Genomic DNA, 15,137 nt, shown 5'->3' with positions numbered 1-15,137 from the left:
GACATAGGGTTCCACAGAGACTGTTTTCTCTCATCTGCTTTAAAGGGTTAATTCCACCACACACCACAATCATGCTGCTGCAGCTCTCTATAGCACCCCTGCTTCTCATGGTTAGATTGAAAGCTGGTAGCTCTAGTAATTCGCAAACATTTGAAGAACACAAAGAACCCTTCTTATACAAACAGTTGTTTAGGCCCATAACTAACGTTTCTAAGTTTACTATGAAGTTAACTGCCAAATTTCAAAAGCCCTTTAAAATGCAAGGAAAAAAACAGCTGGTAGCAGCATGTAAAAAATATACTCAGCTAACTGTCTAGCTAGGTGAACAACTTAGAGGAAGACAGAAACCACATATATACACAATAATTCCACCATCCCCCCTGATCTTTAATCAGAATCAGTCTGGGAAACCGTGCAACTTTAAAAGCTTAGCGTTTTCTTACAGCAGCAGGAGCTAAGCAGTCCCAGCACCCAACACTAGACTCTTCAGCTTGACTACTATTAGCATAACCATCTCTCCTCAGCCAGTTCACATGGTGGATAAAAGGAAATGGGGAAGAGAGTAGAAATGTACTTTTGTGATATTCTCATGTGTACTAAATAACCTAGTTACTGGAAAAAACATTTTCTTTTCAGTTACTGCACACATACATATCTGTACTTCAGGTTACTCCAAGTCACATTCCTATTTTAAAAAAGTCAAGTAATATGTTGAATATCACTTTTCAGATGCTAGAGAATTAAAATGTTAGAGACAAAAGATATTTTTCATCCCAATGTTTACTACAGAACTGATCCAACAGCAATACATTAGGTGAAGTTTATCGGTATAATTATACTGATAAACTTTACTAAAAGAGGTGTTATACCAACAAAAGCACTCTATACTATTCTCTCATATCACCTAATCAAGTAAAATAATTCAGTCTTTTGTTAACATAGAAATAAAAAAAACACAACTCAGACACATATCATCACAGTGAAAACAGGAATTGGAGGGCTGTTCATGTACACCTGGCTTAAGCTGCAAATTAAAAGAGAAATTTTTCACATCCCTAGCCAATGCTCCTTTGTCAGCAAATACAGAATAACTCTACCTTTTCAAAGGCCATGTCTAAAGATGTGGCTCCACAGCAGCATAAACAGCAGCACAGCATAGTAGCAGCAGCCGCTGATCCCTTTGCACTGGCTGTGTGGTTCCATTCCCTCCCTCACACTGCTTCTGGATTTATACAAAACTGTTCCACAAGTTGGCTGGAAAAGCTGAATTTGTCAGAAGTTATCGGCTTCCTGATAGTGCCAGTTTTAGGTCTATTCAGCTCCCATATCTAGCCATGTGGCAAGCAAATTATTCCTGCCCTTTCCTTACGCTAGAAGCTATACAGTACAAGGACACCATCCTTGCTGTGGCAGCTAGCCATTAGATCGGCTTAGCTATGTCAAATGGTGCCAGAAGACACCAGGGTGACTAATCATTTAAATAAGCCAGCACGAGTTACCCTCTCTCCCTACTGTTACAGATAATCTTTGGCAGAGTATACAATAGGTAAAAGACGTCATTAACCTTGTAAATTGTTCTTCTGCCTGCATTTTTATCTGAAAGTTGTTACCAAAATTGGCTATAAAGTTTCTGTTCACCTCCAGTCTGAACTTACTGAGTTCCTTAATATTCTTGATAACCTCTCTCAAAACTTTCACAATGCAGGAGATGGTAGTAGTTCTGGTGTAAGTCATTAACACAACACCTCTAACGTGAAAAAACAGCCAGAATGGATACAGTTAATCCACTCCAAGAGCAACAGTGATGCTACATAGTAAGAACAACAAACTATTCCTCAGATGTCTCTACAAGCTCACCAACAGCCTCCAAAACATGACTTTTAAGGGAAATGGAGGCATCTGAATGAAGAAGTGGGGTTTCAAGAAAAATGTTCCACGAATCAAATGTTCAGGTAGGATTTTATCAGCATTCCTCAGCTCAGGGACAGACAGGAACAGATTCTGAAAAGGAATCCAGTACTACCCTGTGCACAGTATGTTGCTGTGATCATGAGCAACAGCTTTACTTGAACCTACCTTCTATGAGAGAAATATGGCTAACTTGTTACAATTTTAGATAGGTTTGAATGATAGCAGACAAATTAAAATGTATATGGTATATCCTGTGAAAAGCATGGGAACTGAGGGACTGGGAGAGAACAACAAGAAACTGCAATTTTGTGGCAGAATAACGCAGTAAGAGGGCATGACTTCTCAGTCTGCTGAGCTGTCTGCTTAAGAGCCAAGAACACTGAAAACAGTGGACAAGAAACAAGACACCAGAAACTGAATCAATGTCAGACTTGGTAGGGAGAAGAATACTAACATAGTTTAAGAAGGGTAAGCACAGAAAAAAGAAGTGATGTTGTACTGTATCATTTGATTTCTGTTTATTCAAGAGGAAACTTTTCTCAGCAAAAAATAAAATACCCCACCAAAATAACCACCCATGTAATCAGTCACAGGATAAGACTGAGTGGTAAAAAAAGATGGAAAAAGTGGGAAGAGATGGTTACAAGGATGCCTACTCTAAGTGGCAGGAGATAAATCATCATTAAGTTTTTAGAACATGCTCGGCACAACTTTGTTGCAGAGATGGCAACCAAGGCTAGCAAAGGACTACTTCCAACTTCAGAGGGGAAAAAAATCAAACAAGTTTAAAGTCTAATACATAGGAAATAATATGATGACAGTGATAGGAGTTGACTATTCCATCACAAGCTGAAAGGATTTCAAATGCAAGGAACCAAAAAGAGAGGAGGTAGTGACAGAGACAAGATTTTTTTTTCTTTCTGAAAGCTGCAGAGAGCTTTAAAATATCCTGGCAGACCACACATTAAAGTTACACAGTAGCATTATTCACGCAGCCACAGGCTATACGATATGGATGTTGCAGATTGAACATTTCCCACCCTGATCTAAAGGAATGCATGAGCTGGCAGCTAAAGAAAGATCAGAGTAAGCTTACAGATGTAAGATAGTCTGATACAAAAAAGTGATAGGAAGTGTGTCTAGAGATCAGTATCGGAAGCTTCTTCAGTGATCCAAGATTAATTCAATTACATATTACAGCATGAATACATAACGTGACAGGAAGAATAGGATTTTAAAAAGAAGCATGAGCACACAGGGACAACATTAGAGTAAGTAAACTCTACCCTGCTAACTGTATCTCATCCTACAAATAGGAAGAGGGTCTAGAGATACACAAAATAAGAGGGGAGAATAGGTACGTTAACAGGTAAATAAAAATGAATAGAGAAGTAAGTGCACACTGTCTTGTTGCTCAAGTCTTCAGAAAAAGGTTAATCATTTCTAATAATAGTGACAAGCTAAAAGAAACCATAACACATCTTAAAACATTTCCATTCAAGAACTATATTTGTAATTGCTTAAGACACTTTCGAACATAACATTCAGGATTGCTTGCATCTACACCTTTTTTTTTGCACACGTTTTAGTATGTCTTTTGAATTCTAGAGTTTGTGCAACTGTTCAGTCACTTTAGATCATTAAGGTAATTGAGATGTTTTCTCCCCTTGTCACAAGGAGTTCCTTGATGCAGAGACAGCAGGATATTACGTGTGTAAACAGGAGTCACCCTAGTTAAAAACAACCATTCCTGAACTCTGCAAGTTCATGAAGGAGAAGATACAGTACCAGTCAAAAGGAGAGCCAAACAAATTCAAAATCAGTCAGAATTCTTAGGTATGTATCGAAGCAAGTTATTAAAACCAGTGTATTTGTAAGCACCTACAAAAGCAGCTCATCAAAAGCAAAGAAGAAAGCCAATATGGTTGTGGCAAGAACAGTTCAGTCTAATAATTTTTTACTCAGGATAAAATGATCAACTGGATGAAAAAAAGAGGGCGGACACAAAATAAAAAATAATCACAGTACGCTTGAGACACTGATTTCAAAGCAAGCTTGGATACTACTACATGTGGAAAAGACACAGTAGAATCACCACAAGGCAGCTGCAAAACAAACAATCCCAGCTGCAGCAAAACTAGTAAGATGTCTTTTTTTTCAGTGGGTTTGCAAGACTGGATGACAACTGTGTATTTTTAAGAAGATACGAACTCCAGTTCAAACTCTCCTCAAAGTTGGAATACTTGCAAGGTCCATCTTATGCGAATCAGCTAGTGCAGAATGGCATGCAAGTTCATGCTACATATCTTTAGTTTTCTACAAGTCACTCTGGAAGAACTTTCACCAGTAGCTTGATATTTCACAGGGAAAACATTGCAAGAGACTCTCAGAGGATCGGGGCTTCATTTTATCCAGCATTCTCCTTAGTGATCTTCAAAACAGGAATTGAACATGCTTCAAAGAGTTTGCAGTAAGCATTAGAAATGGTTGCAAGATTTAAACCTCATGGTATCTTCAAACTGAATTCATAAGTGGTTTGAAGTTAATACGATCTTTCAGAGAATACCAGAATCTGAAAGGAACACTCAACTGGATGAGAGCAAATCAGGGGAGTGACTAAATATCACTACTACTGAGAAAAACTACCCTGTTATTAATTTGATTTGCTATAGCAGAAGTAAGGAAGAAAAGGCACAGTTTGCTTAAACAAAATAACAAACAAAGAAAAAAACCACCCCAGCTGTTAGAGGGCTATTAACACATTCCAGAAGCTGGTTAGACAGAACAAAGCAACCTTAGGACATTGTACAGTCTCCTTGCTTAAAGGTCCTAAACATGGAATGAGATAAGTGTCCGCAACTGCATAAGCACATCCTGCTTTAGTGAAGAACAAAAAAGGTTATTAGTTCCTGAGAATACTTCAAAAGATCCAATTTTCTGGTTTTGAGGGTTAAATATCTCCACTTCTTCAAACTTCAGTAGTAGCTAAGACTTGTAAGAGAAAACTAATACAAATAGCTGCCTGAAACAATGAAAGATTCAGATTGTGTTTCAATCTTCCTTGTATTCATAGCACACTTCAAAATCTTGCACTGAATTTTGTTTCTCATTTTTGGAGCTAGTAAGTCCTGGTAAATGGGCTGAGAAGTTAACACTTCTTTTTTACTGTAGCTCTCCACTGGCAGTGTGGATAAGCAAATGATTGCATGAGATTTGAGGCAAACAAAAGTGATGAGCAGCTTAAGACACTTCACATTCCAGAGCTAATCATAGTAACTGAAGTTTCTTGTCCAGGCAGGCAGAGAATCTTATTTGTTTACAAGCAAGAGCTGCCTTGTTTAGGGACTAACTGGTAAACAGTATCAGAAGTCCAACTGAATACTTTTGAAACAGCCCACTATCGCTTAAATCAACTTTTGGTCAAAGCTAAAGATTTGTACTTTGAAGAAAGCTACATCACCGTGGTTTTGTGAATAAAGGTAGCAACTTCAGCCTGCAACCTAATAATGCTTCTAAGATTTTCACCACAATAAAGAATAAGTTGACCTGAAGAATTTTCTAAAACATGTTCAAGATCTTTCCTTGACAACAAGCACTATGATTTTTCCCTAAGCATCCCAAACAAAGATCTAATTTAAGATGTCGCCTGTCTGGAATGCAGGCACGCTCTTCAAGATTGCAAGACACAGGCCACAAAACACAAGAAACTAAAAATGGTATTAAGCCTCCAAATGTTAAAATCAGCAACCATACGCTGGAGAGTTGCATTCAAGGAAGGTTTAAAGTATGCAATTAATGAAAGAATAAACCAGCCGGTATCCTTAGTATCTATACTGGAACATCGGTGAACAATTTCAACTTTTGCAATTTCTTTAAAGCAAGCATAAGTCCTACTACATACACAGTTTGCACACACTTTAGAAAAGAGATAGCCATTTAAGTCCTTTAGGACCTAAACAGCAGCTTAACCAAAGCATTATTCACAAGACAAGTATTTTCAAAATGAGTACACAGCATCTTCACAAGCCACAGTCGTATCCTTACTGAACAGGGCAAGTATCTAATCTTTGTTAGTCATCAGTGGAAGATCTCCTAATCTCAAGTCATTTATAAAACGCTTTAAGGAAGAAATCATTTTTTAGGCTTAAGTCTTAAGGACTTCGGACTATGTTTGCTGGAGAACAGTTTTGTCAGGTCTAAAACTGTTGGTCTCAAATCCTGAATGACTACTTACAATTTCTTGACTTGAAGCTTTTAATAATTCAGTATTTACATTTTTATTTCTCTCTAATCTCCCCTTACACTTTTCTTCTCCTTCCCTCCCTATGCATGCCAACATTTTCTAAACAGGTATTGCTATTTCTTATTACAATTTATGAATCTGTATGCACACTTTAATAGATCATGAAGTGTTCTGTTTCAATATACTAAAGAGATTTACCTAACGGCAGGTGCAGCTTGAAAAGAAAAAGAATTAGCAGTTTCCTAACTAGAGTAGGTGAGATCCAACACATGTTCAATACAGTATATTCAGACACAGTTTTCTGGAACCTAGTTTAGAAGTTCTATTGATCCATTCTCTATACCACAGATAAATTGCAACTTCACCCAAAGCTGATCTTCCTCTGAACTCATATGATGTCCATACAGAACACCATTGTGGTTTTTTGGTTGGTTGGGTTTTTTTTTTTTTTCCTTTGTTTTGGTTTTTGGGCTTGTTTTGGTTTCTTTTTTTTTTTTAAAGGAACTGACTCAAAAATACTAGGGAGTTCAAGCAAGACTATGGCAGGAGAGATACATGCAACCGCTTGTGTAGAGCAAAGCAGAGCAAAGCATTCACCTTCTGCACTATGGCATTCAGAGTCTTCTATTAAAGGCAACCACACAATCCCTTTCACTGAGTGATCCCGCTCCACCCTGAAGTGATTCAAAGCATTAGAAGTCTATCCTACAAACTCACTCCAACAGTAACTATGCTGGAAGTTAGAATACTATTTCAAAGCTTATACAGGAAGAGTTTATATCCATTTGTTCTTGTGCCAATGTTGTTCTTCAGTTAATTTTCCTCCTTGGTGTTTAACCCCTTCCCACTCCTTACAGGATGTTTTCATATATACAGTGTTATCACACCCCTTCTTGGCTTTCCTTTTACTAAGCTAAATGAGCAAAGCCTTTTAGTTTCCTCCTTTAATGCAAGTTCTATATTCCTGGTCTCATGAATGGCCCTTTTCTATGCCTATCCCAGTTTGCTCCCTTCTCCAGCACCTCAGATATCTTCTTCCACTGTGTCTTTGTGTCAGTAAAAATTCATCAAACAAACCAAGCAGCAGAAAAGAATACTACTGTGTAAGGGAATGGTAGGAAAAAAGAAAGTTTGATTCTGTTTCTTAAAATGCCCAGTGTCAGAACTAAATACTCAGTCACAATACACAGAGAAAAGCAAAATAATATTGCCAAAAAAACCTTAAAAACACACCCTAAAAAAAGGCAAAAAAACCCCTTCACATCACAAATAAAACCACTGGTCTACAGCATATGAAAACTGCTTTTAGACAAAAAATGGACTGCCATTTAACTTCTGCCACAGTCAAAATTGGCAAATTCACCACACTGGTTCACATAAAACAGCAAAATCCATATAAAATTCAGCAGAGTAGGAAAGAATCTAAAACAAGTTAGATTTATTCAAATAGTATTCGAAAGCTACCTTGAAGATATCCACATCACATTCAAAAACCTCTTAGATATGGTTCACTCTTAGAAGGACAGGGTTATTTAAGCTTTCCAAAGCTCCGTCTAGATGCCAAGCTGGACACCTAAAAGTCAAACTCAACTTTGCTCTAACATAGTTATACTTGTATTTGTATTAAACTGCTTTGGCTATATGTTAATCCTAGCCATTGGTGCAACCCTTCCACAGAAGGATTTTCCCCTAAACTCCCAGATTTTCCTTTTGTTAGTCTTCTCTGCTCATAGAAGAGCCACAGTAAAGCCCACCACAACATGCATCCAAAGGCAAACAGTCTCAGTATGGAGAGGTACATTTTGTATCAAGATGCAAGAACTGTTATGAAAAACAGTACCATCAACTCCTGTACTTATGCTGGAAATGCTACATTCCTTAAGATATTTCGGACCTATCTACTTCCCCCCAAACCCATGCAATGCTAATATAGTTGTAAGTCTATATTACAGAGTCAAAGACTTCAAACAAGAAGTCAAAATATTCAAATCAATAAAGTAACCACAGACAGCTTAAGTGCTACCCAAAGAGCAAGCTCCTAACAAAAAGCAGTGCTGATAAAAGTGACCTGACTTAAAGAAAGGCTCCACAGACAAAGCCCTGTGATCATCCACCCTCAAGTTATCAAAAACACAGTACACATTACAAAAAGTCCTATCTTAAAGGACAGTCACATCTGATGCAGATGATTAGTAAGCAGAAACATTTCTTATGACTGTTTAGCAACAGCTAGATTGAGCCAACTTATGCAAATATTCCACTATCGTTCTTGTCACATTGGCATTACTTCAGTTCAAACCAAGTCACCTTCATTTAGTACTCAGTCATGCCCCAAGGCACTAAGTTTTCCAAGAGCACTGACTTGACCACGACAGCCAAATTTAACAGCTGAGGTTATCAAACTACCAAGACAATAATATTGTTTCATCCATACTGTCCTCCCTGTATACGCAGGGCATTGGAGAGGTCTATCAGATAGAACATTGCAGACCACTACCTAGGAAGTTTCTTGAGGAAAGGACTCTACAGTCACCCTACTCAATCCTGGTAATGCTCAGCAAAGCAGTCACAGGCAAGTAACAGCATCTTGTAGTCATCTGTAAGGCAACACTGACATTGTCACATCTTCCACGTCTATCATTACTCAAGCATGCAATGCTTGTAAACTCAATACCTCTAAATCAGGAGGTTCTCGGGACACTTCAAAGTTGAGAGTATACTGTCCAAAGCCTTTGACCTTATATCAAGCAGTTGTTTACCAACCGTGATAGCCCACTATCAAACCAAACAGCTTCTGCATCAAGGAAGTTCTGCATGGAAGTTATTAGCAGAGTTGACATTGTCCCTCATCTGATGCAGATGAAAGTGACAACACTAGCAAGAGTGGCTAGTAAAGGTTATTGTAAAACAGTACTTCACATTGGCCACCAGATACTAACATGTACACATACACCTGAAACAGTAATGTCTTTCAAGTGTAGGAGAATACCAGGTTGTCTTAATATTCCTCACAGACAGCTGCTGGCCAATAATGGCTTTCACTTGGAAGATAATGTTTGCAAATCATGCAGGTGCAACACTACCTGGTCACAGTCAGCCCCAACACTTCCTGTAAAACTGTTTTCAATTGTTTGCAGCTTTGCCAAAGCAATTACACAGACTCATTGCCACGGTAAGCATTTTTCCATAGTTTTTTTCTAGGAAGTCTCAGCCAGAATGGTTACAGTGTTTCCAAGAACAAGTTAGGGAAAATAAATGTTTTGATCACATTAAAATTTTATGAAAGCTTTTCCATCAAGAAGCTCCTGCATCCCCCAAGACCCAAAGCAGAGAGTTTTAGAGCATGCCCTGTGTAACATGCCCCTTTTGCTATACTAAAACATCACTTCCCAGATTGGTAAGGCTTAAAAAGTTTTGTTTCCTGAGAAAGACTGCATGCTTTAGCTGCTATGAACTGGTTATTTCCTAGTCAAGACAGAGTAGGGCCTTCCTCATTGTAATACTAAATACCATGTTAAGAATAAGAGAGTCATATCTTATGTAGGAGCAGGAAAACAGTTAGGACTGCTTGGAGATAGCAAGCACTGGGCTGACAAGAAGAACCATGTGCAATACTTGCACAAGGTAAAGACATGCGTGTGGACTGCAGGAATAGTCGTCATCTAAGACAACAAAACTCCCAATAGCTTGTTTTGCACCGCTCAAGTAAAGTTTTATACTTTCAATTACCTATCATTTTATACATAATTTTCATCTTTTAACTTTGTAGATGGAAATTTCCAGGAGAAAAAAAAAAAATCTGTGATGTTAGTGTATAGCAAACTGGCAAAGGACATGAGGTTGCCTAGGACAGCAGGGCACTTGATCATAATTTCTTGCATAAACTAATAAAGCTGAACATTTGAATACTCTGGATATGTTATTCTTTAACAACTCTGCAAAGTACATCACAGGAAAGCCCATCGTCCCACTGATAATCTTTGTTGCAAAATGACAGAAAAATATAAGCTGAGTAAATTCAGTGGAATAAGCGGTTGTCTATAGTTTCAGATGCAAGTGTTCAGTATTACTTCAGATCAGATAGCAAGGACAAAAAGCATTAAGAATAAGGTTTTTTTAGAATCTGCTATTGCGCCTCTTATATGACACCACAAAGTAACTCTAAAGCAGGAAGAGAAAATAATCCCAAACTAAGACCATATGAAGTCTATTAATACCAATTATCATCTCTGCTTAATAATTTCTTGCTATGTCCACTTAGGATTCTAATCTGCTGTGGAAAAGTTCACGTAAAACATCCTCTATCACTATCACCATGTACCCTGATATCTCAAAGGACATCTTATGGGCAAAATGCTGTTTCGGTACTCCAGAGAGCATCAGCTTTAACAATCACATAATGAATGTTTATTAGAATGAATTACAGTTGCAAAAGAATGCCTTAACTTTACTATCTCCTAACCTGAGCACTTGATCCTTCAGTCTTAAGAATTAAACAAAATCTAGTATGCACTTTAACATGCGTTTTATTACAAGCTTCTTTTAACTATTTTTGGCCCCCAAGTGACATCTGTTTTCATATCTTGATTCAGATATTCAGTTGACAGCGGGAGGCTGGCAGACAGAAAAGCTCAATAAGAAACTACTTTTAATAAGAAACAATAAGAAAATCTGCAGAGCAGGGAAGGAATGACCCCAGACACAACAATTAGTTAAGAGGAGATGCGATTACTAGTGAAAGTCTATTTCAGGAGACAGCCAGAAACCAGCACGCGACAGAAGAGATGGATGATACAGGAAGGGTGAGATGAAGGCCAGAGCATTACTAGGAGAGATTCCACTCTAATGTAAACTGTTTATCAAATAACTGTCTAAATGCTACTTTGTGCAACAATCCAGAGAAGTAGAGCATTCAAGAGCAAGCGCATCCGTCCCATGACGCTGATGCTACAATTGCTGCATGCACTTTGCAGAATTCTTTCTTCCAGACTAGGAATTGAGCACAGATACAGGAGAACCCTGCAATTAACTGTCTGCAGAAACTACCTCTGAAAGACTCCTCGAGCTAGCAGATGCTACAGAACAGTAGCTAATTCTGCTTTCAATAGCTACTACTTTATTACTCAAGGTGAGCAAATGGAAGAAAATAATATGGATGAGAGCCAATATTGCAACAAAACCAGTTTCCAAAATAACATGCTAAAACCATACCAATTAAATCAATACAATTGACAGGCACACGTTTGCTACTCATTTGCTACTCTAATCCAGTTTCTCCTCTCACAGCACAGGTAGCTGTTGGAACACAACCATTTCTGCAATTCCAGCTTAACAAATTAAAGCTAATAAGTGTAAATCGTTAACTAAAGCCCTTTTTCATATTAGATCTTCAGAATAATTTCTCCTTGCTCTTTTCCAAATTCATCATATCCTCCATAAATTAAAACCCAGAATTACTCTTGACTTTGATCAGAAGTAAAAGCAACCTTAATATAGAAACATGATTGCACAAATGCTAGAGCTGAACAAGCAAACCCACAATATATATGAAGGTAACCAAGTTTTGATCATTTATATACATTCAGGAGAGGTCTCTCAGCACTAATCTATTTCAGGCTACAATGAGAAACTCCACACCCATCAACAGGTAGCGTTCATACTTTTTGAGGAGACGTAGGTAGGTCATTCCCATCCAAGGAATACTGAGCAAGATGAGTTCACAATATTTTACTCTACTAAGTTTTCTGTTTATTTTTAAGCAGAGCATCCTTCAGTTAAAAAGAGACTCTGGACTTCTTACATGAGAGTTTTTACTTTCCTACTCCAATTGCTGTTGGGAAAAAGGTCCTTTACAGAGTCCTAAGTAAAATAAATATCCACTGGCCTATCTAGTCCTTCTCCACTGTGCACATAATCAGCCTACAGCCTGTCCTATTTCAGCTGTAATGCAGTTGATGCTGTTCAACAGCATCTCACTAAGATTTGCTCTTACACATCACAAGAGTAGTATTATTAAGCCAATGCTAGACAGAACTAGTGACCAGCACTTCTTTCTGCAACAATAACATCATGTCTAATACCATCCACGCTAATTATGTACAAAATAGTTTATATACATTCTTTGTATATCATGCATATAATGAAAAAAAATGGCCCATCAGTTGATAATACCATTTTATTTAGAAATCACATCATCAGGCTAGACTCTGCATATTTTTACGGTACTACTTAAACTACAAATCTTTCTAGTACCGTTTTTTCAATTTAACCCTCTTAATTAGAATCCAAATTAAATGAATGCCTTCTGTGCTTTCACATTCTCATTTGTGTAACCTTTGAGGAGAGTGACAAACAAAAATCCATTTCAGCATACTGGATGGCATTCAGTGCACGCATTGAGCCTCATTTTTCAGCTCTTTTATTAAGCTGAACTGCAGCATAATTTGATACACAAGATAGTTAGCAACTGTTGATGGATACAGAAACTAGAAAGCTAGCAAGAGCAAATACTCAAAAGTAGAGGCAGTCAGGAAAGCAGTTTCAAAACAAGCTTCAAATTTCTCATTTAACTCACAATTTTAGGTATCAGTAGAGAGACTAAATTTGACAAAAGATCATCAGTTACAGTGTGGCTACAGCCACTTAATGAAAATCTTATCAAGATCTCAAAGAAGTTTCTCAACTTCTGAGCACTTAGTACTTGCCATCCAACAAAAAAAGTGAACACCATCAGATGTCATTTTACTCCCCCACCCTCAATATTAGCACACATACAGCTACAGCAACTAGTGCACAAATTTAGGTCATAAAACACGTACTGCAACTAAGCTGCCGCATCTCCATCTGCATCTCAATTTTCTATGATTCTCCTTCTATAGGCCTCCTCATATAGAAGCATTCTGGATAGTAAGTTTTGGTCTGACATTCACACTCTCAATTTTACTTACATCTTACCTTCTGAATACAGCACTCTACATCCTTTCCACCTGGCTTTAAAATTAGGCATAAACCTACAAGTTTTCATTAAGTCTGAAAGGCTAGTAAGGCGACTGCTTCCCTTCAAAACTCACATACTACTTTAAACTGGTCACAGGTTTGCTATTAGGCGTTATCTTTTGACAGATCCCTGAACTGCTCTCACCCACCCAGCGTGAGTACCCACAGACAAAGCCTTAGTTTTAAAGCTAAATGAAGTAAGAGACAAAGCGAAACAGAATCTTGAAAACCAGGGAAAAAAAATTTTAAAAATTACCAAACTTTCTGAAGAACTTGGGTTATCTCATTGCAGTGTTTTAGAAGACACATACAAATATTCAGCCTACTCAAGTGTCTCCAAATTATACTACGTTACACTGTTAAAATTGCAAAGGCGTTTCAAAACTGAGGGGTTTTTTTAACCTAGACGTCCTTTTCAGATATCTACATTTAGAAAATGTTTAAAACAGCTTTTAAAATGGCTTAACTATTAGTGATTCAGCAGGTTTTAGGATCTCCTATCTAGCAATAACAAGCTTTATGTAAAAAGAAATACATAAGTCGGTCATTTTCTAACTCTCCATAACCTTAAAATGAAAGCTTAACTAAAAATAGTTAAACAGTGTGAGGGAAAAAAAAAAAAAGCTACAAGTTAGCAACAAATCCCTTACACCAAATATTCATATTTAATCATGTTCAAGATTCACAAATGCACAAGTATTTCATTGCAATTCAAACTGTCTAGACTCCTAAAAAAAAAAAAAAAGCTTAAAGAATCCAATTGTTAAGAGCTTCCTTTTCTCACACACAGAAAGCTTAAAATAAAAGGTGTTACTTTTTCAGACCAGTCCCACAACTGTAGACAGCATGCTAGTAACCAAGAAGCCGGGTTATTAGCATACCGGCTTAGATATTTCTTTTTACAGAATGACTCAGCCTACTATTTTCAAAGTTTTCCTTAAATATTTGTCCTACATTTTACAATAGCAGTTACCAATTACAGAAAAACATATCCCATAAAGTCTTAGCCGCTTTACAATACTGAGCATAGAGATTAGCTATGCATCCACATTTGCATCCACTAATCTAATCCTTTCTGAAAATGAAAGCTCAAAATATTAAATACCAATCTTTCAGAGGTAAGCAAATGCTTTGTGCAAGTTCGAGAAAAAACATTCATGCTTCTCCACAGCACAGTTCAGTGCTTGCAAGATAGAAAAACTTGCCAAGAGTTCCCCTATCAAGAAGAGCACACTGTTAAAACTGCAGCTCTTAATACGACAGCGAAGAACAACGTAAGAGAGCAGCCGCATAAGGAAAATTTAGTTTACAGCTGTCGGCTTTAAACAGATGTATGCATATCCATAAGGAGTAAAAGCTTTAGTTGAAAAAGCTTTCCATCATTCCTCGCACCTCGCTCTCAAAGTCTATATTTGGTATCGCAGACGTATTCGAGGAGAATGAGTGTTTTAAAGGGAGGAGGGGATGCCATGAAGGTTGCCTTCCCCTCAGTGCCAGGGACTCGGGCTGACTGGAACTGCAGATGAAAGGCACGCACCGCCGAAGCGACCGCGGCCCGGGAGGCGCAGGCATGCGCTGCCATCACCTACGAGGCGGCGTGCGAGTCGGGCTGCAGCCACAGCCCGGGCTGCAGCCACCGGGACAAAAGCACCCCAGAGGGATCGGGCCGGGAGAAGCGGTGGGGAAGGTTGCGACCCGCCCTGCAAGGACACGGCCAGCGCAGGCGGCGGCACCGCGGCCGGCCCGGGCACGGCGCAACGCCCCCCCCGCCTCACCCCGGGGCGGGCTCCTCGTCGGGGATACCCCGCTCCCTTCCCACTGCCCAGACCCCGCTGGGTGCGCGGGTGTCCACCGACCCGCCCCCGGGCCCCCCCTTCCTTGCATTTTTACCTTCATCTTCGAGCTCTAGTTTCTCCAGCATCCCTTCGGAGGCGGCCGGGAGCTGAGAGGGAGCCGGAGCCGCTGCCGCCGCCGCCGCCGCCTGCGG

General features: G+C 38.8%; 1 protein-coding gene across 4 annotated transcripts in view; it reads right to left on the bottom strand.

The window, feature by feature from the left end:
• Positions 1-15,137, bottom strand: part of PRKAG2 (protein kinase AMP-activated non-catalytic subunit gamma 2) — a 231,013-nt gene that overhangs the window by 40,431 nt on the left and 175,445 nt on the right. For 3 of the 4 annotated variants that reach the window (XM_050915876.1, XM_050915877.1, XM_050915878.1), the window contains one exon: positions 15,041-15,131. The exons of the other annotated variant lie outside the window; for it this stretch is intronic. In XM_050915876.1, the coding sequence (XP_050771833.1) occupies positions 15,041-15,131 (91 nt within the window). The remainder of the gene's footprint in view (positions 1-15,040; positions 15,132-15,137) is intronic. 4 annotated transcript variants of the gene reach the window in all.

This window comes from Gymnogyps californianus, chromosome 2 (genome assembly GCF_018139145.2).
Source record: "Gymnogyps californianus isolate 813 chromosome 2, ASM1813914v2, whole genome shotgun sequence".
Classification (NCBI taxonomy): Eukaryota; Metazoa; Chordata; class Aves; order Accipitriformes; family Cathartidae; genus Gymnogyps; species Gymnogyps californianus.
This window is presented reverse-complemented; position numbering and strand designations above follow the sequence as displayed.